This window comes from Cyprinus carpio, chromosome B12 (genome assembly GCF_018340385.1).
Source record: "Cyprinus carpio isolate SPL01 chromosome B12, ASM1834038v1, whole genome shotgun sequence".
Taxonomy (NCBI): domain Eukaryota; kingdom Metazoa; phylum Chordata; class Actinopteri; order Cypriniformes; family Cyprinidae; genus Cyprinus; species Cyprinus carpio.
The window spans coordinates 6,174,533-6,202,089 of NC_056608.1; the positions used below are offsets into that span (position 1 = coordinate 6,174,533).

A 27,557-nucleotide genomic window follows, 5' to 3' on the forward strand; every position below is an offset into this window, starting at 1 on the left:
ATATATGTGTGTGTGTGTGTGTGTGTGTGTGTATATTTAGTTCCAAAACACGATAAACAAAATTTTTTTTAAAAAATTGAGTTTCTGCCAAAATCAGTATTGTATCTGGTCGGTATTGAAAAGTCAATTTGTTATTTTATACAAAATGCAATATTCGTCGAGTTATTAGGTCATGTTTTCTCCCTTTTTTTCCAAACCGCGACAAACGCCAGTCTCACTTTTTTTGCAGAATGTGATATATCCACTCAACCAATCACAGCGCAACATTCCACACACTCTAGACAGTAATTGTGCCGCTTTGAATACAGCCGGCATCCTAGTTTTCCTCATCTATTTTGTACTTTGTGATCAACATGTGATTGTCATGCGCATCTCATCAGTAAAGCCAGTTCTGTGATTAATAGTACCGGTAAATCTCCATCACGTGCTTTCAGATGGAAATTATTCAGATGCATTTAATACACAGAGCCGTAGATCACCAACAAGCTACGCAATATAGCATTCATTAGATGAATCGCATTCGATTATGAACGTGATATTGCGTAGCTTGTCAATGTTAGTGTTTTTATTAATGCCATTTATGTTTTTGTTAATACAGCACATAGCACTGGTCAACTAAATGAATGTAACATGGCAAAGATTAATGCACTTTTGGAAGTTGAATGTAAAGGAAATGTCATTTTTTAACATCTTATTTCTAATGATAAAATTTTATTTTCATGTTCTTCTTCAATAATAAAATTAAATAAAACACATTAATAAATTTATAGCATTAACAAGATGACCCGTTGAATAAATTTTGGAAGCGATTACTGATGCATGTATTTTTAGTGCAGTGCCTGTATATAAGATTCGTATTGACCAAAAAAAAATTAGCATGGATTTATTGCATTTGGGGGGGGGGTTGGAAATAAATCTGGATTTGAATTTTTAATGTTATTATAGCCTAAATATATATTTTACAATATTATTCTTTTTTATTTTGCTTTGTATTCAATGTACGTATGTAATACATACATATATATATATATATAAGTAGATATATTATTGTAGAATCTATTCAGTAGTATATGCAATAAAGTTATCTTGTACTGTATATTGCATTTATTGCTTACATTGTGAGTCAGGACTATTGTACTGCATTACAGTAACTTATAAGCAGCTCCTGCAAACATACAGCATGTGATTGATTATGTCTCTGAAAAGCTGACATGATGTTTTAGAGGACTCTGGGTTTTCCTTTATGACCTCGTGTGGACAAATGGAGCGGATTGATATCACTGAGTGATTGATGATGCACGAGCACTCAGAGCACGATCTGACTGGCTGAGGAGGATCACATGTCACCTGTCTATTCCTTGTTTAGCTGACCTGAGCTGATTTGCGTCAGATACAGTATATTTGACTGACGTGGCATTGGGTGCTTTGCAGATGCATTCTGAAAAGAATAAAACCATTAATTTTTAACCTACTGATTGCTGCTTGATAGTCATGCATGAGTAATGCCCTACTTGCTTATGCGTAGACAAATACACATTTAATTGCATTACGTTTTGCAAATGCGTGTCCTGCATGGCCCCGGCCGTGCTGAAAGTGAATCCCCCGCTGTGAGCAGTTCCAGGTAAAGAGCCAGATTCCCTGCAGGTGTTCTCTGAGCACGGATCTATCCATATTCATTTCTGCTACATGCAGAGGACGTCTCTGTTTCCACACTTTTTCTCTTTCATTTGACTTTTTCAATTCATTAGATGCAAGAGCTCCAAACATCAGTGAGATCTCAGATGAGAGGCTATCCATCAATTAATATCTCTGTGAGGGGCACATTTGGCCACATCTTAACTATTTTGAGCAATGCATGATCTTTTTTTCCTACTTAGCCATTAATAAACCGTTAAATATGGGCAGATTTAACAGTCATTTCATACAAAAATATTGAATAAAGATTTTACTTTAATCAATGCGGTCATTTTATATCATAACAAGTTGCTATAAAACATATTGTGCTACTTTGTGGGATAATAGAGTAAATAGTTGATTTTATTTGCAGTCACCATTACTGTGATTAGTGCATGGGAACATGGATCTTATTTTCTTTCAATTTTCTAACAGCCACAATGGTTTGCACTGTGTTACATGGGCAATAATAAGCTAGGCTTTAGATATTGTAGTAATAATAATAATTTATAAGCAATTAAGTGTGTTGCAATTATATTGTTTTGAGCTCGCTGAATAATAACTGGTCAACCAGTCATGCATACAGATCAACACTCGTGCTTTATTGCAAGATAACTAACAAAAAAAAAGGAAAATAAACTTGAAAATACAGGCTTTATGAAATCTGTTTTATTATGCTCCTAAATTCTGTTTTCCATTGTCATAATTTTAATTATTAAAAATGTAATTATTATTATAATTGATATTTTGTTGAAGTTCTGTGTGATTATTATTATTTTTTTGGATTCTGTGTTTTAAAAGACATTTATTATCAAAAATGCTGGTAATCAAATGCATATTTCAATATTTATCTTTTAAAATGTAATAAAAAAAATTGATATTGTGCAATATTCCTGCAATAATGTTTTGATAAAGGTTTTGTCAAAAATTGTCCCTAAATTGTAATTTTTATAACTTTGAGAACAGTAATAATTTTCTCTAATATTTTCAAGTGTCTGTGTGTATCTGATGATAATTTTATGAAATGAAATCAAATGCTTGTGAAATAGTTAATGAAAACATGCTATTCATTCACACAGAGACATGCAAAATTCAAATTTATCTATTTAGTCTTTTACAGTTTAATATTCATAGACATAGGCTAAATTCAAATTAAGTGTGCAGCTCTACTTTGGTTTATTGATCCAAAATATGCATTATAAAGTAAATTAAATTTTATGACTGGATTCCACCTGAGTTTTCCGCTTTGCGGAGATCAAATAGCAACTGGAAGTCACAGTAATCTTAATTTGAATTTTAAATAAACGATAGAACTACTTCTGTTAAATGACTATGATAATTTGACAGCTAGTAGGCAGAAATACACCAGAAATTCAACCTGAAATTCTTTCCACTGCAACAAATCTTTAGGTCTCCCTGAGGTGATTTGCAAATAAACAATGCTGCACATAAGCAAAGCTACCTTTTGTCACATCTGTATGCACCTTATCTATAGCTCTTGAGTTATGTGAGGGAACAATAACCTAGCCATGGGGTGTTTCAGCTGTTTTTAAACTTTGAGGGGAGAAATGCTTGTCAGAGCTCTTCGTCTCTACCACCTCCACCCCCCACCCCCCAGGGCTTTAGGGCGCAAACGCATTTTGCTTTGCATACTACGCTGACATATCAATGACCCAGGGGACAAATTTGCCCCGCATTGTATTTCACTGTAATTAACTGTCATTACGCTGAGTGGTTCTGGCTACTTGGGAAATTAAAAAAGGGGGTTTTGTTACAAATAAACAAGATAATAACCGCTGTGTTTGTTCTCAGAGAGGTTTCTGTTTATTTGATAATATTTATTAATGTTTATTTGATAGTATTAGATACAGAGAGGAGCGTTAACATTGTCAGAGCAAAAGGCTTGGGCCCCGGTTGGGTTTGCATAGCGCAGTAGCATTCATGCAGAAATAATGGAGTACCATTGTGTAGAGCTTCTTTAATAGCCCTCTGCTATGCTTAAACAATTAGTTAGCGCATTGCGCCTCCCCTGCCATTTGGAGCACAGAATCGCTAGGCAAATCATACATCATTCCAAGGATGTAAACGTGAGGGGTGAACATGCTGTTTCAACAAGGTCATTGGGAAGCATGTGAGGAATAATTACAACACAAAAAGCTCTTGTGGTAGAAAAAATAATAAAAAAACAGCCAGTGGCCTAAATTGGATGGTGTTGATATGAGGGGCCGGTTTGTGTTTGATCTGGATTCTTTCCTCATTTTTCTCTGGCCGACTTACATATTCTAAATCTGATTACATTTTCTTTTTTTCTAAATGTGGGTGTTATTATAATAATATCATAATTAATGTGTTTGTTTGGCATATGTTTGTAGGCCAGCCCGGAAGTTAGCTTTATCCTGGTTACCTTCGATTCGATTTTACCATTGGCTTTTGAATTATTGCAGAATATGAGTTCTGTGACTAAGAAAAGTTTTGATTCTTACACATTTTTGATCATGACGATCTTCACAAATGGACACAATGTTTGAATGACTTTAAAGCCGGAATGCATTCATCAAAAGTTAAAAGTGAAATGTAGGCTATAAACGAACTACACCATGGTCACATGACCTAAACGTCACCACCATTAAAGGGGTCCTATTATGCTTTTTCACTTTTTCAACTTTAGTTAGTCTGTAATGTTGCTGTTTGAGCATTAAAAAAATCTGCAAAGTTACAAAGTTCAAAGTCCATTTCAAAAGGAGATATTTTATTTAACAGAAATCACTACAACCAGGGTGCGATTTGCCGGGGGGGATGAGGGGGATTTCCCCCCCTCTGGTCTATGCATCCCTGCCTCTGCTGAATAACTTTTATCCCCGGTGGGGATAAAAACATCATGCAAACCCGCTCTGACGTCCCGATCTGAATCAAATGATTTGCGATACATGCTCTGACGTCCCGATCTGAATCAAATGATTCACGGTACGCGATCCGATTGGAGCGCTTCGAAACAGTGAATCATTTTGCGACGCAATGGTTTAACCTTAACTGATTCGGAGTTTCAAAAAGCTCCGTTGTGTTCTTTGCTCACTTTCCCTATGTAATTTGTTGTTTGAATAACCGTGGACATTAAATCATTGCAATTAATAGGCCTAACGTAGGCTTACAATGTTTTTATTAAACTGAGATTCCACTAAATACAATTTCCGTCGTATTAAAAACATTTCATAAAAATTTTCAAAAGCATCCGCCTCTCTGTTTTTTACACAAATCGCACCCTGACTACAACGAACAACTTGTTTGGACTACAATGTATATTCTCCGGGATCACAAATACCGACGAATGGGATGAGATCTGGTTGAGCTGCACTAGAGAAGGCAACGAGTGTTATCACTATGTCAGAGACACGCTAGCTTTCCCAAGGCAGATGAACTTAGAGTGGTTACAATTATCTGGGTTTAAATCGCGCTCAAATTGATTTGATTTTCACACAATATTTACACTGAAGCTCACAGCAGGCGGCTATGGTAAGGGGCATGACATTTTCCGACCAGGCGCCAAGTGCTGCCAATCACAACACACACTGGCCTAGCTAACCAATCACAGCACATTTCATATTTCAGAAGGTGGGCCTTCATTTAATACAGGAACTATTCGAGCCATTTATGCCAGACTGGGAAGAGAGGTGTTGTTATAAGGACCATAACACTTCAGATGCTGAAAGGAGATTGGTCTGCTGGATAGTCAGGTTTTGCTATCGCATAGTGCAAAGTTACATTACTTTTTTTAATGCGCGAGGAGGAATTTATTTGACATACGCAATTTGCATTAACCCTTTTTCGCACAAGTCAAAAACCACCTCAAGCAAGCGTAAAAACTTTTTTGCGAATTAAGGGATTTTTATTTGAAATTTGGCGTTTCATTGTTTCTGATGCAATACTTCAAAATGTACATACAAACAAGGTGATGGAAACATAGCTAGTGAGGATGTGAAAGTGGACTAGTGAGTAGATGATTTTACCTGTTCGATGTGGTGACGTTTAATATCTCCAACAACCTCTGTAGTCACATTTAGCCACTTGTTAGCAACCACCTTTTTGAAGACAAGTAAAAGCTTTAAAAATCACAAGGGGGTATTGCTTATATATTATATGTTGCAGGATAAAACATGAAATATCTTAGGTTTGTGATAATTACAGACCTTATGTCAGGCATTTAACCAAAAATCCCTTCAAAAAAACCATCGACCTCAGTACGATGGAAACGGAATTGCTAAAATACTATCTTGTTTCTTGATTTTGGCCTTTAAAAATGCATCATACCTGCAACACTATTAAAAAATCACAGTGTTAGCTCTCCAGCTACTTTGTGAGACATGCTATTTATGTAGTTCTGCCTTTGTAAAGTGTTCCAAATCAGTCACTTATAGGATTCAGTTTACTTTAGGATGCTACCTTAGAGGTAGCTGCCTTTGTAGACTGCTAACTGAGTTTTGGTTCAAGCTGTTCAGTATTATAGAGAAATTATTGGACAAAACACAAAGGGCTATTGTTAAAACACTTAGCTGTTCATGATGGCACTGAGACTCAACCGCTAACAACAACAAGATGAAGATGAGTGTAAAAATGAATGTGTTTACAAGTGGCTGCCTGCTTTTATTCGCTGTAACAGAGGGAAAGTCCATATGCTCCTTCCATTTTTCCCCTAAGGATAATTTCATTTAGCAGCACTGGCTTGTAGCGATTCATTATTCAGCTGGGTAGCAATACAGCACAACATTGTGTCCACGCTTCTTCAGCAGTCTTGGTTCAGGAATCAAACCAACCAGCTTCAATATGAAACTCTGCCAGCTTGAATTTTAGGCAGAAAAGGACATTTCAGAGAAATATAAAGCTACTGCTTATCCTACGAAGCATTGCAAGTGGCCATGAAAAATCAAAATGATGGTACAATATATAATATATATATATGTATATATATATATATATATATATATATATATATATATATATAGCATTGATTTGTATGGAAGCCCGTTTCCGCCACTGAATAAAAAAAAAAACAATTTAAATAAAAAAAACTAATAATACAAACCTTACACCTCTCAAATAAGAGTTTATCTCACAACCTCGCAACTAAGAATTTATACCACAAATCTTGCAATTCTGAGAAATAAAGTCAGAGCTCTGAGTTTTTTTTGCAATTGTAATTTCACATATCAAAATAATAACTATCAATTATAAAAAAAAAAGAAAAATAGTCAAAATTGCAAGATATAAACTCGCAATTCCAAGAAAAAAAGTCAGAATTGTGTTTATAACTCGTAATTGCAAGTTTATATCATGCAATTCTGACTTTATAAATCGCAATTCTGATAAATAAAGTAAGAACTGCAAGATATAAAGTCGCAATTCTGAGTTTTTTTGTTGGAATTGCAAGTTTATATCTTGGAATTCTGACTTTCTTTTTTTTCACAATTGCGAGTTCATATCTCGCAATTTTTACTTTTTTATCACAATTGCAAGTTATAAATAAAAAAGTCAGAATTGCAAGTTAATATCACACAATTCTGAGAAAAAAAAAGTCGCAATTACCTTAAATTTTTTATTTAGTGGCGGAAACGGGCTTCCATAGATTTATGACTATAACTAAAAATAACTTGTTTGTTGCAAAATATTCAAATATGTAGTTTAAGAGTGTAAAGAGATCGACACAAGTATGTAATTTGCACTGCTTCACAGGTGTGGCCACTGGATGTGAGCGACTTCTCTGATTGGTGGATATCTCTGCAGGATTACATTTATATTACATTTACATTTAGTCAATGGTTTTATATTTCCCCAGAGTTTCTATTCTGATTTAATTTGCAGTGCTTCATGGGATTGTAGTTCTTTCCCTCATTTAAGCTGTTAATTACACAGTCTTGTACCTAGTCTTGTACTTCTTTGCTTTTGTTAAATTTTCAATGTTCTGATTCACCCTGTAGATGGTTGGTTGGGTTCATGGCTTATAACACTTCAATGAAAATCCCTATGGAAAGAAATACATTCAGAATCAAGGCTGCTGAAAAAGTGGGCAGCGGTAATGCACTCTATAAATCATTAATTTAAAAAAAGAAACAGAAATCTCAGTATGGTAGTAATCTCAGAGCTCATGGTAGATCTGTCTTAAAATCGGTTTGTCTATTGAAAATATTAAAGATTTTTATTTCTCTACTCAAGGTAGATGAGTAAATAATCTCTATTATAGAACAGTTGCACTTGCTGCTTTGCCTCAACAACCTCACCAATATTTTTTTTAAGGTCAGTGTCAAGACTTGTAACATAGTCTTATTCAATCAGTTCATGAAGGTTCTGCTAGAGCACATTTTGTAGAGCTTTAATGGTATGGAAGTATATTATAACTACATTATAGCATGTTCTGAATGCCAATGGTCTCTCTCACTCATCCTACTGTCGTTAAATGCTTTAACCATTTAGAATTTCCTCTCAATTTCTGCTGATTTCCAGAAGACAGTCTGTGTATTGTGAGAACTGCAAACTATGAAGCCGTGCAGAGTGAACTGTACTGCTAGTTTACAATGCGCTATTGTTATAGATTGTTTTGCCATGAGTTTGTGACCCTCAGAGCATATAAACCGTACCGCAGGTTGCTAAAGGTCTATTGATGCTATTATATTAATCATGCATACTCTTTCATGGCGGCTATGTTTAAGTGTAGATTAGAAAATGTGCATTCTGATGAACTGTTTTAATATCGTAAAGGTTACTACCCACTTTGCAGCTTGTTTTGTTGCGAGAACATTTTCTTCTCTGGAGTCATTGAGCTGACAGCAAACAATAGTTCTTTGAGTTGTTTAATTACTACTTCCTGGAACTTTCCCCCTCATTGTTAAGATTAATGAAAGATATAGTCTTACCGTTTCTGCATAATCACTTCTTTTATTTCGCTTCTTAAAGCTATAGTTCACTCAAAAATTAGCATAATTTACTTACCTTCCTGTTCTCTATTTTGGGTGTTTATTATTTTCTTTCTTATGCTCATTATGGACATTTTGGACTAATTTCCTTGTCTTGCTTTATCACTTATTCAAAAATACATTAAATGCAATATGTACATACAGTATGTCATTCTATAATGATCATGTTTTAATTTCGAAACCAAAGTAAAATGAAGAAAGTGGAGAAGAAATTGTGTGTGTGTGTGTGTGTGTGTGTGTGTGTGTGTGTGTGTGTGTGTGTGTGTATATCTGTTTTCCTTGAAAAATATATTGAAAGTTTTTTCAAAATGTATACAGTTATGTATTTTGGTAAAAAAAATAAAATAATAATAATAATAACAGGAATTATTTATGAATGTATAATAACAGGAAATGTTTATGAATTAATAATTGTATTTATGAATGATATTTGTTAAATTATATCCTGAAAAATATATATATTTTACCTTTAAAAATATATTTAAAATGTATTTAAAAATGTGGAAAAATGGTATTGTTATGCGTTTAAGGTGAAAAGAAAATGTAGTACTTCTACTTAATGTTTACCCAAAATTACTTTGTCATTCATTCAAATTTTTTCATCAAAATGGTATAAAAATAACATAAATGCTAAGACTGAATTTTTACAAATTTGGCACTTAAGTCGGGTGACCCATATAGCAGCACTGAATGAAGATTTTATTTTTGGGAGAACTGTTCCTTTAAGTGCTCACTATTAATAATTCCTCTTCACTGACCATAATTAATTTCCCTTTAAAACAAAGAAATATCTTATAGAGGAAGTCAAGCATTGACCCGATGTCCTGCTTATTATTCTCTGAGTGACATTAGAAATGTATTATTTATATAAATATGGAAATGAATACAAAATTATGCAAATACCAGCATTGGCCAATGGAGCGGATCCATTCCTGGGCTAAGGTTTGCCTAAAAGACAAACGGTAGTTGTCAGGCGGAGCGGCTTTGGGCTCTGGTCCCACAGGGCCCGCCCAGCCTACAGGGCCTCTGCAGGTTAACTCGGTAGACCCGTCCTGCCAAGAGCGAGGAAGTTGCTGATTCAGATTTTGACAGTGATATTCAAATGAGCTCACTGTGAACACTGGCAGAGAGAGGGAGGAGCTAAGGACCTGAGCATTGTTTAGCAGATGAGGAGCTTGGAGCTGCTCTCTCGTTATCAGATTCCCTGCAGAGCAGATCTGGCATGTCATATGCGGGCATGTGTCCATCTGTGCCGTTTGCCGAGCCGGACTGGATCCCCTAGTGGAGGCAGCGGGACAGCCTGGATGCCACGCAGCCCTGAATTTGCCTAGCACAGTGCTCTGCTTTCATGGCAGCCCAAAAGCTGATCATTGATAATTCATTTAGTTTGCTATATTATGTTTGTTTTGATGATGTATTGGGTGATATTTTTGCGGTTTTGGTGGGAACAGCAACTGCGTGGCTTTTTCCATGGTTAGGATGTACCTTGATGTCTCAGTTTATATTATATCATGCAGTTTGTCATACAATAACATAATCAAACATAAATTGAACATAAATTGAAATGATACTCAATTAATTCTAAAAACCAACGTTTTTATTTTTAGGTTTAGTTTTCATCTTTATCACACTCTTTATCACACTGAAAAAAAAACCTGTAATATGGCTTGATTGTAACATAGTGAAATGCAGGAATTGACATAATTTTGACTTAATCGTATTTATTTTTTCTTTTTCTTTTTTTTTGGAACCCAAACTGATATGTTGACTGTATTTTTAATTTTTGGGATGTTCATCAATTACTACTTGTTATAATTTATATCATTATATTTATATTTTAGCATCATCAAGATGCTATTACATTTTTTATTAATAATTTGAATCAATTTTAATTTTTTATTTTCCATTTTCCCTTTCCATCCGTTTTTTTGTTTTGTTTTGTTTTTAAATAAAAATATATACCAATTACAAATACTTAAAACATTAATAAATCTACAAATTTTAATATATCAAGTGAAAATAAAAAATGCTGCTTTGACAAATAGTTGAAATATTAATAAATTTATACATGTTTATAAATGTTTTATATTCAATTTGAAAATTCTATAATCTCAAAAATATTTATTTCAAGAAACTTTTTTATTTTAATGGTTTTATTTTTATTTTTATTTTTTATTTTATTTTTTAACTATATTTTTTTACAGAATGGCAGGTTATTTTGGCTAAATAGCTATTCTGTTGTGGTGATGCATTTTATTTAACATTTAACGCTTGAAAATTAGAATGCTCAAATCAGTGTAACAAAGTTGCAAAAACAGCAAACATCACATTATATAAAACATGTTATACTCATATGAGAGTTTGATGATTAGTTTTAATTAAGATTTTTTCATCAATTTATTGATAGTTTCCTATATTTTTAAGTTTCAGAACCTATTTTTAATTTTTTTTACAAAATGTATGGACTTTCTATCATGATATACAGGTGTTAGAAACCTGAAAATGTGAACCTGCTTCTGTCTTTGATAAGCATATCAGTTAGGATAAAAAAAAAAAAAACACTTAAAAGAGAAATGGATTGAAATGGATTTCTTTGAGTACAAGGCAAACCTTGAAGGAGAACAGATGTCCGTAAGTTATCTCTTGATTTCAAAAATGATCATCTGAAAGCAGCTGCAGACTGGCACTGCTAATTCCTAAATGAGGCTGTAATATTCCATGTGTCAGAAATTGAATCGATTCCACCGAGCCAATTCAAACGGCTCATCTATCGCAGGGGGCGCCGACTTCAAAGTTGCCTTAAGTTTCTGGCAAATATACATGCTCTGTCGGTATCACGGTTGTCATGGTGAGGTTGTGGTCGGATGTATAATGATGATTAGCGCTTGGCTTTGGGCCAGAGTTCTTCAATCGTACACGCAGATAACAACTTCTCCTTCCCATTAAAGGTCTCCCTCCATCTTCAGCATTCAGCCTTTGAAGTTCTTAATAGGTTTAGAGTTAAGGATTAATCCATGCATTTTATGCAAACAGAACTGTTTATTTTAAAATAAAGGTCAGAGCTGAACATCACGTGCACGTTTCAGACCGAGCCAAAGCATTTCATAGACATTTACCCTTACTTCTGCGCTAATGAAAATCATTAGTGCTGGAAACACAATGAGAGCTTATGAAATAACCTCCTTTTGTGTTGACTGTGACAGAAAGCACACGCTGTGCTGTGTAATTATATTCAGAGGAAATCAACGTTTCTGAGGCAGGCAGAAGATCCTTTATATGCTGCCCGTCTGCCTGGAAATAACAGCCACCGTGGAATTCACATTATATCAGCAGAAATGAACAAACTCCTACAGTTAAACCAGCTATCTATACCAACCCTCCTTCCTTCTGTCTTTACACTCTGTTAACCAAACTACACTACTTTATATGTGTCTGTTAATCTAACTCTCTGTCTGTCTGTCTTTACACTGTACTACACTACACTAGTTTATTTGTAGTAGTATTAGTAGTATTTTTTTACATTGTGATTTTATATTTAGATCAATGTACTCTTAAAGATATTCTAACTACTATTACTACTATTATTATTATTATTAATTGATATTTTGTAATATTTAGATTAATGTTAGACATTCTCACTACTATATTATTGATATTATTATTATTATTAGTAGTAGTAGTAGTAGTAGTATATTATATTGAATATTATTATATTTACATTAACATTTTATAATATTTAGATTATTGTAAAAAAAAGTAACTTTTGTATTAGTAGTAGTAGTAGTAGTAGTTATAATATAATTGTAATTATTTATAATATTTAGATTAATATAAATATTTTTATAATTCTCACTACTGTTGTTATTATTAGTAGTAGTATTATTACTGGTAGTAATAGTAGTAGATTGATATTATTGTTATTATATTTAAATTGAGACATTTTATATTTATATTATATTTTATATTTACATTTTATATTTTAATTATTTTAATTATTTTAATTTTAAATCAAATGTTAAAATATGTCACTACTGTATTATTATCGTTGTTGTTGTTGTTATTGGTATATTTACATTTTATAATATTTGAATTTATGTAAAAATGTTATCTGTCTTTACACTGTACTACACTATGCTACTTTTGTCATTATTGTTTTTTTTAGTTATTTATAATATAATTATAATTATTTATAATATTTAGATTAAAGTAAAATATTCTCACTACTATATTATTATTATTATTTTAATTATTTTAGTAGTAGTAGTAGTTGATTGATATTATTATTGCTATTATATTTGCATTGTGACACGTCATATTAAGGTTGTAAAAATAAAAAATATTTTTAAAATAAATTTTGCATTATTATTAGTGTAGTAACATCTGTCTGTCTGTTTGTTTTATATATATATAAGTTTTTTGGGAATTATTTCCTACATTTTAAGTTGGTCCTACTAGTAATTAGTAACACCAGGAAAACACACTTTATTCTAAAAATCAAATATGTAGGCAAAACGTAAATGACAAATTGACCAGATTAAAATAATTATTAATTCTATTTAAATATTTCATCTCTCACTGCTAACAAATGAATCCATCCATGCCAAGATGCTGCTGATCTTATATATAGCAGGGAATATTTAGCATCTGGCAGATGCTGTATCATAGCACTCATGCGTCTGGACTGCAGTGCACAAGAATATGAAAGAACATATGAAGTGCCATCTGTAACCTGCTGCACCCCCACCTCAGGACCACCTCAACTAACCCACAGTCAACACACACACAAGATGAAGAGCTAGCAGGGATGCCCAGGTCTTTCATGCTTACATAAGTGGACAGATCTTGCCCGTCTCTTTGTCTCTCTCTCAGACACACACACACACACACTAACATTAGGTTAAACACACAAGCTTCCAGCTTAAGAGAACTGTCTGCGGCACATGCTGGCCTTTTATTTTGTCCCCCAGGATGCATCTGTCAGTTGGGCCGCACTTGCGGTGTTCTGGCGGTAATGCAGTTGCGTCAGCAATTCTGATGCAAATTTGCACTGTGCTCTCTGCCCTCCACATGGATATCATGCAATTTAGTTTGATGAATTTGCCACAGGATGGTGTGCTTTTTGTCATCTTTTCTCACATAGATTATTGCATTGTTGTAGCTCACAATCTATCTGTGAAAAATAATATTACCTTTTTTCAGGTTTATGCCATACATTACAGGGCATTACATATGAATTTTTGATATATATTCTGATTAACCAAAATAATAGGAAAGGATATAATGAAAATATAGTATTTGAATATGTATATGTACACACACACACACACACACATATATATATATATATATATATATATATATATATATATATATATATACATTATTTTTATTTATGCTTTTCATTATATATATACAAGCGTGTTTGCTTTTTTTAAATTGTATATATTTTATTTGCATTTTAAAATTTAGAAATTTATTAGAAATAATATTTCCATACTATTTATACATAATATATACAGTGATATGCAGATGAGCAGCAATTCATTTAATAGCAATTTCTAGACCGCACAGATCTATTCTTGAGCTCTATCGCTCACCCCGCTTGAATTTATTCCCAGACCGCATTAAAATCCACTGCAACGTAAAGTGCTAACTATCCAATACATTAAATGTCAACACAGATGGCCAGTTCTCGGTCAAACCACAGGGCATATTAGCGTCTTCAATGGGGGGGAGCAGGGCAGAGCGAGAGAGTTAGGAAAATAAATGAGATTTACGAGAAATTGGCATGATGGTTATTACACATTCCTGCGCCAGTGTGAGTGGATCCAGTCTCAGTCATAACCTCCTCATGGCCCGGACCGTGGCATGTCTAAATGAGGATGAAATCCAGCACAGGGAAGACACACTGAGTAAACACTGAGGGGCCGGATCGGATGACGACACATCTGTTGTTCAGCAGCGACTGTTAATTTGGATGTCTATAAATCCCTCTCGTAGTGTCCCGTTCCACACTTGCTGGCCCAGCGGCTTGAGCCAAGACTGAACACCCCCACCCACGTGAGCAGCCGTCCCAGCAGCTCTGGAGGAGTGCTGTCCTGCTGACGGACGCTGGCTAGATTAATGGACACTTGAATAGGCTGTAGTCTCAGCTTTTTATATTTTTGTACACAGGGCAGTCAGATGTGAGCAGGTTGGGGTGACAGTGACCCAGGGTGCTCATCTTAGTAAGTGCAAAGGGGTACTTATTTTATTAAACCCTCTCCCCCACCCACTTGCCCCTAAAAGAGACACACACACACACACACACACACACACACACACTTCACTCTCCACCGTCAAATTTATTTTCAGGAGTGTTCGTTAAAAAGCTTTCATGGATATGTTTAATAGAGAGAGAGAGAGAGAGTATAATATTTTATTATTTGTTTGTTATTATTTATTTATTATTATTGGCGTTACGATATTTTATATTTGGATTACTCAGAACGGTATTATTATTATTATTTATGTAATGTTTACATTTGCTAAATTTAATTTAGGTATGTTCATTTTAATTTTAATTATATTACATTACATTACAATTTTATATATAAAATTGTATGTACACACACACACAATTATATATTATTTGTATAGATAGATAGATAGATCACATACCGTCTACATCCTATAGTTTGATATTTAATTAATAATATCTGTAGTAAATCCATGTTTCCTCTTATCCTTTTAAGGAAAGATACTGGGGGTGTATCCATTAAGTTATTACATTAGCTAGTATGATGTCATGGCAGGAAGGGTTAAAGTGATTCTAAAGCTAGATTGACTGTATTGATTGTTTGTATTTTGCGCTCTCTCTCGTGTGTGTGTGTGTGTGTGTGTGTGTGTGTGTGTGTGTGTGTGTGTGTGTGTGTGTGTGTGTGTGTGTGTGTGTGTGCGTGCGTGCGTGTGTGCTGGTGTGAGTAATTCCTCACAGTAACACTAGAGGGCAACTGGCTGTCAATGTGATGATTCCTCTATGCATATAAATAATTCAGAGCAAATCTCCAGTGCTGCCGATTATTCTTACATCTGATCTTTTTTAATATTACAGTCTGTGTTCACAAGAGATTTTATTGTTTCATTATGCCACCAAAAAAAAAAAAAAAACAGTTTGTCAGAATGGATTGACAGAAATGTGTGCAGAAAATGTAAGAGAGAGAGAAACAAAATGACTTTGGATTATTTTTAGACAGATCAAATGGCAGCTATTCAGAAGTTCATAACAGAAGCTGAGGCAGCAGATTAGCATATTGAGAGCAGAAGAGTAGAAGCTGCTTCTGCCTCTGCTATGAGCTGGATCAAGTTTGATTAGTCTTGTATTTTATCATTATGGTTATATTGTTTTGTGACTAAAATATCTTGTGGCACTAAATGGTTTTGAGTAAATCAGACTGGTTTTATTGTTTATTTATTAATGGTTTCAAAACTGATGTACAAAAACAATACAACCTTTTGTATCTTGACTAAAAACTTGTGATTTCATCACAAATATCACCATTACCATATGAACTAACTTTATTAAAAGGCATTGTACTATATGTCAATACCTTATTCAGTATTGGGACTTTCTGCTTTTCTAATGTATCCAAGTCTATTCTCACCCGTGGAACCATAAAAATGCACAGAAAATCTTTCTTAATCATTAACAGAAGGACCCAAGGCATACATAAAGGGAGTGTTATAAAATATCATAGGATGTGGATTTTTTTTTTTGTTTTTTTTTTGTTTTGTTTTTTTTTTACCAATAAGCAGCTACCCAAGACCCTTTAGCAACCACCTAGCAACAGCCTATCAAAGTAACAGTGACTTTTGCATAGGCAAACACCATTTAAATTCTCTTCCCAAGACATAAAGAAGTTCTCAGGTCTGTGAGATGAATAAGGCCAGCTGGAGTGTGTTAGGAGGGATCAAGCTGATGCAGCATTCTCCCACAACCACACATGACATAACACCACACACTTCAGCACAACAGCCGGATAGATAAATAAATAACAAACGCGCCGTATGTAGCGCCAGTGCGTCCTCCGGCATATGCGAGCATGTGTGTGTGTGTGTGTATGTGTGTGTGTGTACCGCAGCTTTTAGCGATGTGCTGTGACTCTACCACTTGCTCCCTCTTGAATTAGCATCTGACCTTGGTGTGTGCGTCATCTACACGCTCACACCACAGTTCCCCCCCGTGAGGGGACGTGCAGTGACATTGACTCATTGTTTGGTCCAATCTGTTTGCACTGTAAAAAACCTTAGAGAAGTCGCACTGATGCTGATTCAGAGACTTCTGCTCAACACTCTCAGCGATTAAAAGATAGAAGTGTTGCCGTTTTGGTGGGGGATTCGGGAGTGCAGCATTATTTAACGAGGGCGATATCATTTATTCATTGTGTATGTTTTGCTCCTTCTGCACCTCACAGTACCATCTGCTGTATAGAGCTGTATTAAATCACAGAGTGAGGAATTCAATCAGGCCACGAGAGAGGAAGAATAAAGGGTGTTCAGCAGTTTGCAGTGACAACACGATCACAAGCCATTCATTTTCAGTGAGGTTGAGAAAAGTTTAAAGCCAAAGTGCCTAATTTCTTGGTTCCACCATAAGGAAATCACAAAAATGATGATTTTCAAACAGGTTTCCAAAAAACGCAACCTATCTGCTATTGAGATTAGGCATGCAGAATAAACACTACCAGTCAAAAGTTGGGAATAATTATTATATATATATATATATATATATATATATATATATATATATATATATATATATATATATATATTTGTATTTGAAAGCAGTGCCTTAAAATCACCAAATATTAAAAAATCTAAAAACAGCAATATCGTGAAATATTATTAAAGTTTAAAACAGCTGTTTTTTATTATATTTGTTTAATTACTTTGTATTTTAAAATGTAATTTATTCATGTGATGCAAAGCTGGAAATATATATATATAAAGCATGTGTGTGTAATTTATTTACTTTTTTATTTAAACTTAATTATTCTAAACCTTTGACCAGTAGTATATCGGTACCATATCCCTTATTGGTCAGTATAGGCCAAGGTGTTTTTTTTTTATTATTGGTCTATATACTAAAAATATATCAGTATATTTAATTGTCCATTTTTACATTTAGGTTACCTTTGCTTTTTTTATAGCATTTAATTATGTATTTTTTGTTTTTAGTGTTTTAATTTTAATTGACTTAGACAAAATCGTACTAGTTGTTGATCAATGTATTGCCAAGACCAATGTATCGGCTGATATTTGCCATTTTTAAATTATCAGCATCGATAAGTGTTGGAAGCTTTTATATTGACAGCTTTGGGACTTTTGGGAGTCCCAAATACCATGTATTATTGAATGCTATGCTTTAAGAACATTCATGAACATGTATGTGTTAACATGCCATGAGAGAGAGGCAAGAGAAAGTTTCTGTTTTGTTGCTCTGGTCTGTGGATTATTGATATGAATGTGTCTGTCATATATGTGCTCATATAATCCACTTACCTCACTGATGTGTGCCGGGATGTTATGAATGGAAGTGCAGCTGGATGATGATGAAAATATGGGCGGGACTAGCCTGGCGGGGGTTGGCATACAGCCCTTCTGTCTTCCTGCAGAATGAAAGCAGCGGGTTTCCTAGCAGCAGAGTTTATCAGGTGGACGTGTGCATGAACACACAGGTCATGTGATGAGCGTGACCTTTTAGCACAGTCTAGCTCTTCCACAGCAGTCAGACATGTCAAACTCAATCAACATCATTTCAGTCATTCTTATGAATTGCTGCATTGGCAGGCTATTGTAGTTTGTATTAATATTTAAATTTTTTTAGAAGGTCTAATTGTGTGTGGTTTTGTCATGTTATTAGTTATTTTGTGTGTGTCGCGTGTCTATTAATTATGTTTTTATTGATTTTTATTTAGCTTTAGTTATTTTAGTACTACAAGTTACAATAAATGAAAATGAGATACATTGCCATTTATTTATTTTTAAAATATTTTATTTCAGATAATGTTTATTTTATTTCAAATAATGTTTTTTATGGTTATAGTTAACTATAATGACCCTAACGAATACAAGCCACTTCAAACCTGTAAAATAATAATTTTCTTTTGTAAAGGGTAATATGAAATCAAAACCGACCCTATTTGCTTTCTTTACAAATGTCTGTCTTTACAAATGTTTTATTTATTATGATTCATAAGTGCACACTATACCAAAGAAAACAATGCTTCCCTTTTTAGACCTTTCCCAGGAATATGAATTTTCTAAATCAAATCATATTAAGTTTATCCATTTATGAAACGACTTTTCTGTTGATGTAACCATGTGAGCAGGAAAATATGATAATAACCAATATCATACTCCAACATTTTCCCATTCAATCAGAGGCTTCTAAATATCAAGTAAAAAATGCTTAAAAATATCATGTCAAATCAAATCAAGTTTGTAGTAGTTGTAAACATACTGTACAATGATTTGAGGCATGGAATGTGAGGGCGAATATTTTTTCCCATACTGTATCATGTGTGTGTGTGTTTTGGGTGGACGGGTGTGGGTCTGACTTTGAATGAGGCCCTCAGATACAGTTCATTTAAGTTGGCTTCCTCTGAAACTTCCATCCATTGCAAATGTTTCAGGCCAAAACTCTGGAGAATCTGCAGATATGCTTCAAACGTATTTGCTCAAAGGAAAAAGCACGACCACAGGAATGCACAGGCAGATATTTAATCTGCGAGAGACCCCATAGTGCTCTGTAATGACTTTGGAAGAAGGTAGAGAAGCCCTGCTCGGCTTCAAAGCTCTGGCCACCCTTCAGCCCCCAGCAGCATGGCAAATGACCTGTTAAAATCCACAGAGGGAAAGCACAGAGATTACTGGAAACAAAAGCAACTGAGTTGCGGTAATGAGCTTTTGAGGTTTGTGACAATGGGAGACGTCAGTTTAGGGGGAAACAAGAAAAGAAGACGTATAAAGAAGGGGTCAGCTATTCCTTTGGATAATTGGAGCTTTGGTTTACAATGCGGTGACAACTGTATGATCACCATTAGTGGTTAAGTATTATGGCACTCATGTAAACACATTCAATGTATATTACAGTATGTCAATTCTAATTATAAGTTCTAACATTCTTCGTCTGGCTAAGTAGGAACACTGAACAACCAGTTATCTCACAATAGCTGATTATCTCCCAATCTCCCAGATATTGGCAGATTCTTCAGCCTGGCTGATATATTGAGCAATCTAGTCCCCATATTGTGTGCAAGAATAAGGGAGAGAGAGAGAGACAGATCACAGTTGTTATGTCTCATCAGCAGGCTTAAATGGAATCCGGATTTGGGGGGAAGTCCATGGAATTCTGTGTAATGGATTTAAAAAAAAAAAAAAAAACACAATAAAAAAAAAATATATTATTGCACAGCAGAATGTACTTCTTGAAGCATAAATAATAATAATAGTAATAATAATAATAATCAAATTATTAAAACATTATATTTAAGATTATATTTAATCAAAAGTTTCATCCATGTTTAAATTTAAACAATAATTTTGGCAAAAAAATAAAAAATAAAAACAAATGTTATGTGTTAACTAAATTATTATCTTTATAATTTGATGATATCTTGATATTAATGATTTATATTATTATAATTTGATATTAACTTTGATATTATGTTGATATCTTTATCTTTATAATTTGATATTAAATAGTTTATATTAAATGTATGTGTGTGTGTGTGTGTCTGTGCATGTCCAGTACAGACCAAAAGTTTGGAAACATTACTATTTTTAATGTTTTTGAAAGAAGTTTCTTTTTCTCATCAAGCCTGCATTTATTTGATCAAAAATACAGAAAAGAAATGTAAAATTGTGATATATTGTTACAATTTAAAATAATTGTTTTTAAATTTATTATACTTTAAATTATCATTTATTTCTGTGATGCAAAGCTGAATTTTTAGGATCATTATCACATGATCCTTTAGAAATCATTCTAATATGATGATTCATTATCAAAGTTGGAAAGAGTTCTGCTGCTTAATATTTTTTCAGAACGTGATACTTTTTTAGGATACTTTGATGAATAAAAAGTAAAAAAAAAAAGAAAAAAAAAGAAGCTATGTTTTTAAAAATATAAATATTTTGTAATAACAATATACACTACTGGTCAGTAATTTGGGGTCAGTAATTTTTTTTCTTTCTTTTTTTTAAATAAAATCACTACTTTTATTCAGCAAGGATGTGTTAAATTGATAAAAAGTGATAGTAAAGAAAATATATTATTAGAATATATATTATTAGATTTTTTTTTCTTTTTTTTTTTGAATAAATGCAGTTCTTTTTTAACCTTTTATTCATCAAATATATTAGACAGCAGAACTGTTTCCAACACTCATAATAAATCAGAATATTAGAATGATTTCTAAATGATCATGTGATAGACTGGATGTTACATGTGACACTGAAGGCTGGAGTAATGATGCTGAAAAATTCAGCTAATAATATTTCCCAATATTACTGTAGTTACTGTATTTTTGATCAAATAAAACCATTATTTTGAGTTGTAATAATATTTCCCAATATTACTGTAGTTACTGTATTTTTGATCAAATAAATGCAGGCTTGATGAGCAGAAGAAACTTCTTTCAAAAACATTAAAAATAGTAATGTTTCCAAACTTTTGGTCTGTACTGTATGTATCTGTATATATACATATATTTATATAAGGGATCATTGACAATGGCCTGTTGAATTATTAGATATTAGTATAAAAAGATCTTAAACAGACCTAAGATTATTATATTACACTCTAGCTAATAAAATAATTATATTTTTATAATTTCATCCTTTTAAATTTCACTTTTGATGATCAAATAATGGGAGGCAGCATTTTCTATAGAATACTAAATAAGCATATTAGAGCATATTATTTCTGAAGGATCATGTGACACTGAAAAATTCAACTTTGTCACCTGGAATAAACAACATTTTAAAATTAAAATAGAAATGTTTTTAAAATGTGAACTAATATTTCTAGTAAAAATAATAATAATAATAATAATAATAAAAAATGCAGCCTCAGTGAGCATAAAAGACTTCTTTCAAAAATGTTCAAAAAAATCTCACCGACCCCAAACCTTTGTACATTAATGTGTGCAATAAGTCAATAATAAATACCCAAACATATTATTCGTTTTTTTATAATAGTCTTAAAAATGGGATTGGAGTGCTCATATTGGAGAGCTCAATGCAGGATAACAAGCATGAAGTAAAGGAGCTAATGTACTCCGGCAATCATGAGTAATACATTACTCACAGGACTAGAATTCAAATTATTGTGATGTGGGGTGGAAGCTTAAGGAAGAAGAATCGGTGAATACGAATCCCATTTGAGTGAATTAGTCTAAGGAACAAAGGAAAAGTGACATTTAAGAGAGAAGCAGCCTCGTTTCCTCAATAAACGTAAGCCTTTCCTCTGCCGAGCCCACGGATGCCTGCGTAAATGTGTTTGTCATGGCCACAGCAGCCAAATAAACAACCTGCCTGTTGCCAAGGTGACAAAAAGGCTTCTTACATAAATGTTTATTTATGAACAAATGGACTCATTTGATGTGCCGTTTCTCTGACCCCGCTGCTGCATGCGCCAAATTTGATGAAAAAAGGCGGCACCTTGAGAAAAGAACCCAAAAAAAAAAAGAAAAGAAAAGAAAAGAAGCTCTTCTCCAGTTGATTAGTTAATGCTTTCTTTTCTTTTCCCACAGCAGATCAGACTGCCAGTCTGTTGGATGATCAAGTGTAGCGTTGTAGCCACAGCCTTGGGCTTGTCGTAACCTTGACGATGATTTAATCATCAGCGCACATGGAATGCAGTGGCGGCTGACCTGACTGAACCTGTGCTCGAGAGCACCTGTCCTGGTGTCAAAAGCTCTGCTTGCTTCTCGCTGGGTTGAGTTTGAACTCTCGCTTGTGCTTGTTGTTTTCCAGCTTGATGCTGGTGATGCTATAATGGCATTTATCAGGTGCACAATGGGCTTTTAGAAACTAGAAATGTGAAACATTTGATTTTCCTCTGACCCCGAAAGACTGTTCACTCAGTAGCGTGGGCATCAGAAGTGGCGGATACATCAGTAGACTTGTAGCTTAGGATAAGTCACAAAAGAAACTTAATAAGGTTATTACATGCTGTCTGTCAGACACTTTTCTGTGTGCACATTTTTAAATGCACGTAATTGGACAAATACATACAAATGATATCATAATGACTGTCTTATTTATTTATATTCACATATTTACAGTCAGTTATGTTTGATTTGCATTGATGCAGTATACTGGATCCATGCATTAGGTTTTAAAGTCTCTTTAATGTTAATCAAACCACAAAAGTAAACATGAAAATCATTAGTTACTGCTCTTGACTCAATCACTTTGGTAGCTTTAAAGGGTTAGTTCACCCAAAAATGAAAATTAGGCACCGTTTTACTCCGAGGCATTTATATATAAATATATATAATATTTTTTTGTCTTTCAGACGAATCCAGTTGGAGTTATATTAAAAATGGTCTTTGATCTTTCAAGTTCTATCATTGCAGTCAGCGGGTGCTGCATTGCTTCAGTCCAAAAGAAGTTAAATAAAAAGAGCCCATCCTTAAAAAAAAGTGTCTCACACAGCTCCAGGGGGTGAACAAAGGCCTCCTGTAGCAAATCGATGCTTTTTTGTATGACAAATATCCATATTCAAAACGTAATAATCACTTTAATTTAGCTTGCGCCAACAGTTGTACACAGAAGCAGTTTCGGGAGCATGACGTATGAGGTCAGCATTGCGCAAAGCCGGACTCATATGTTATTCCCCCAGAATTGCTTCCGTTTACAATAGTGAGCGCAAGCTAGATTCAAGTGATTATTACGTTTTGAATGTGGATATTTTTCTTACAAAAATGCATAGATTCGCTACAGCAGGTTTTTTTTTTTATGGATGGGTGCTTTTTATTTCACTTCTTTTGGACTGAAGTAATGCAGCACCCGCTGACTGCAATGATAGAACTTGAAAGATCAAACACAATTTTTAATATAACTCCGACTGGATTCGTCTGAAAGATGAAAGCCATATACACCTAGGATGCTTTTGGGGTAAGTATAAAACAGCCTAATTTTCCTTTTTGGGTGAACTAACCCTTTAATACAGGGGTGTAAAACTCAATTCCTGGAGGGCCGGAGCCCCTTACACACTGCGATTCTGGAAAATACAAGGTTAATGTGTCCCGGCAATTGTTCCCGGGTCGCTAGATTTTGCCCCTTTTACACTGCCAGTGATTACCCAGAATATGTGCGTGCGTACACAACCCGTAAAGGTCCCGTGAAGACACGTGATATCAGGGTGTGACGTGTAATGTACAAGTCGAAAATGCTAGGCACGTTAACTTTCACTTAAGCTGGTGAACGATCTTAGCTTCAGCGCGGAAAGTGAGGAACTAACTGATCTCTGCTTCGTTACAGTTTGCACATATTTGTTTTGTCACGAACGTTGATCTGCCTTCAAAACACGCTAAAAGGGTCGCGAGATAACTCGTCATCACTACGACACACCCTTTATGGCATTAGTTCTGTTTTTTGTTCACACACAGCTCATTCCGGGACTGAACCGGCAATGTTACTAGGTCCCCAACCCGTGATAAATCCCGGAATCAATCCCGGGACGTGTTTGCGTTCACACAGAAGGCGACCCGGCAATGTTCCGGCAATTTTCCAGGTCCAACGTGCAGTGTGAAAGGGGCTTTAGATTCAACCCTAATTAAACACACCTGATCCAACTAATCAAGTCTTTCAGGCTTATTTTAAAAGCTACATGGTATGTGTGTTGAAGCAGGGTTGGAACAAAACTCTGCAGGGCTCCGGACCTCCAGGAATTGAGTTTGACACCCCTGCTTTAATAGGAATTATGGTATTTTTAATTAATATGGCGAGGAATATGCAGTGTTTTATTTTAGATTTGATTACTTTATTCAATTTCAATATAATTACCTATACCTAATTCAAAAACACAAAACACCAAAACTTAAAGCACTCTTTATTTTGTCTTGATGTCTTTGTTCGATTGCTTTTAATTAGTTTTTTTTTCTGTTTTGTTGTTCCTACATTATTACCAACTGTCTTGAGTAAGTTTGAGAATTTTTTATATTAGTTAGACTAATACTATTTATTGCTGTGATATCAAAATTGTCATCAAGAATTCTAAAATTGTAATTGTATATGAAAAATTTGGTATTGTAATGACCTTAAACAAAAATAACTATTGTAAATATATTTCACAGAAATATGGCTGGGCGATATAGCAAAAATTAAATCTCCTCTTCTTCTTCTTTCTTCTTCTTCTTTTATGATGTTTGATGATTTTGGCAATTTTTAATGTAAAACTAGTCAATTTCAAAGTTTAACTACAAAAAGATTACTAAAAGCAACATTCTCTATTAAAAACTCTATTCTTTTTTCCCAGATTCTCTATTAAATCTGGTTAAAGAACGCTCTATTCTAAGTGCACTACCATTGGTCAACATGGTGTAAATGTAAAGCATATTCACTGCAAACAAGATGTATGAAATATGAAGGCAAATACTGACATTCAGTTTTTAGATGTGATCTCAAACAGTTTAAAGAACATTTAGAAGGATCTTTTTCCTCTATTTAGAAATGTTTGTGCAGTGGAGAGGGTTTGTGAATGTTTAAGTTTCTTCAAAGAACCATAGATTCCAATAAAAAAAAAACTTTATTTTTAAGAGCGTAGAAAATACAATTATAGAAATACGGCTTTCAAAAAGAAGTGGTGAAGTTGCACATGCCTCATAGGCGTAAGCTGTGCCATGTCAAATAGAAATAGAAAGTTGGACTATTAGGGAATATCTAACACAACATGTGTGAGCAAATACTGACAGAATTTTTATTTTTGGATGAACGACTTTTTAAGGCTGACCCAGTTGCTCCTCCAGTTGTGCTGTTATTTTGAGCCGTGATGACGATGTATTACTGATTTTATTCATTTGCCCTTCAGGTTCTGTTTGAGTTTTCCAATTGTTGACACATCCTGTCATTCTGCTAATTGTTTTACCATTACAATGTGTATTATCTTACATTCTTGCTTAGAGGCCAATATAATGATGAAAATGATGTTGAACTGATGATCAAGAATGTCTGTAACAGTGGCAGACAGCGTTTTGACCTTGTCTCAGGATAATTAAGTCCTGAGTGTCATTCAATGTAAAAATATCCAGAATGAAGGAGGATGATATATAATTTAAAGCAATGTAAGTCACTGGAATGGCTCCAGGGATCACTTGTCAAGCTGCCAGTTGGTGGAACTATGCTGGCTGTAGTCTATGTGTGTTGGTCGCAAACTTGGCTTATCTGTTGTCATGTTTCCCTATTTGTGCTATAGTGCAGTGAGCAGATGTCAGTGGTCTTTATGGGCTGTGGGTGCATATGGCTGTCAGTTACCGCTCTAACTATTCTTCTGCTGTCCACAGCACCCAACCTGAAGGGCCGGCCCCGGAAGAAGAAGCTCTCCATCTCCCAGCGGCGAGACTCGCAGGGGCAGGGCGGTACTGCCAGAGAGACCAATGGTGTGGAGGGCAAGTCTCTAGCCAAGGTGGGCTGTAGAAATACACAGATGTTGAAATTTTGGTCTGTACAAATTATATGATAAAGATAATTATGTTCATATTATGAATGAAATCTGGTGTCCCAGAGCTAGGCTTTCGACTGTCAGCATAAGGTCTGGTCCACTTGCAGAAGAAGTAAAACATGAGAAGACTCTCTGACCATCATGCACTGCAGTTTCCAGGAATGTTTGTGTGGAAAACACCATAGAAATGTCTCATTTCAGCATACAATGGCTGATATATAATTACTATTGTGAATTAAATAAATAAATATATATGTATATATATATATATATATATATATATATATATATATATATATATATAAAGAACTATAAAAGCACACTAAAATGCAAGTTTAACATGAATTTTACAGTAAATAAAAATATTTTAATTTATAATAAGTGTATTGATTTAAAATACATTTATTGTGTAATGCTTATACTACATACTAAATAAAAAAGTAGAAATTAATAAAATAATTAACTTAATAGACTGCTGATAAAATAATAAACCTGATATATAAAAGGTATAATTTAAAAGAAAAATAAATTAATATAATAGTACAGGTTAAAATTTATTTTGAAAACTGCTTGAAAACCCTAATTTTACATGGATGTTCATTTATTAAACAGTTCTTAAATATTTTAATTTAATATTATATTAATTTTAATATAATTAATTTATAAATGTTTAATATTTATTTAATATTTAAATAATATATTTTTATTAATTAATAAAAAAAATACACTGCTATAGAAGCTGGATAATTTAGAACAAAAATAAAACAATAATAAATTTAGAAAAGAATAGTTAAACAATAGAGTAAATTTAAAGAACAGGTAAAAAGAATAGTTTTACATTTTAAATAAGTTATTGAAGTAAATACGCCTCCATATTATCAGCTTTTTTCAAAACATTATTATTGTCCAGTACTGACATGGTCACAGATATACAGGTCATCCTTTCTGCACGTCTTTCAGTGCATAATTATTTTATAGTTGTTTGTTATGAGCAGCTTAGCCTCAGTTTCAGTCCATCAATCTGAAGCAACCAACCCCCCCCCCCCCATTTAGTGTTACTGTTTCTTTGGTTTCCCATGTCTGACTAATGGGCTTCAATAGTTTTTCTTCTTGTTATTTTATTAACCTTTGCCCTTGCATGTCATTTCCTGTCCATTCTCCTGCCAGCATGAGGGCAGTGTTTTATGATCTTCCTCGTCTGGATGAATATT

The 27,557-nt window shown here is 33.9% G+C and overlaps 1 protein-coding gene across 1 annotated transcript in view; it reads left to right on the forward strand.

Annotated features, from left to right (window-relative positions):
- Nucleotides 1-27,557, forward strand: part of LOC109088376 (AT-rich interactive domain-containing protein 5B-like) — a 107,108-nt gene that overhangs the window by 45,392 nt on the left and 34,159 nt on the right. The window contains exon 5 of the mRNA XM_042735079.1: nt 26,189-26,310. Coding sequence (XP_042591013.1) covers nt 26,189-26,310 — 122 coding nt within the window. The remainder of the gene's footprint in view (nt 1-26,188; nt 26,311-27,557) is intronic.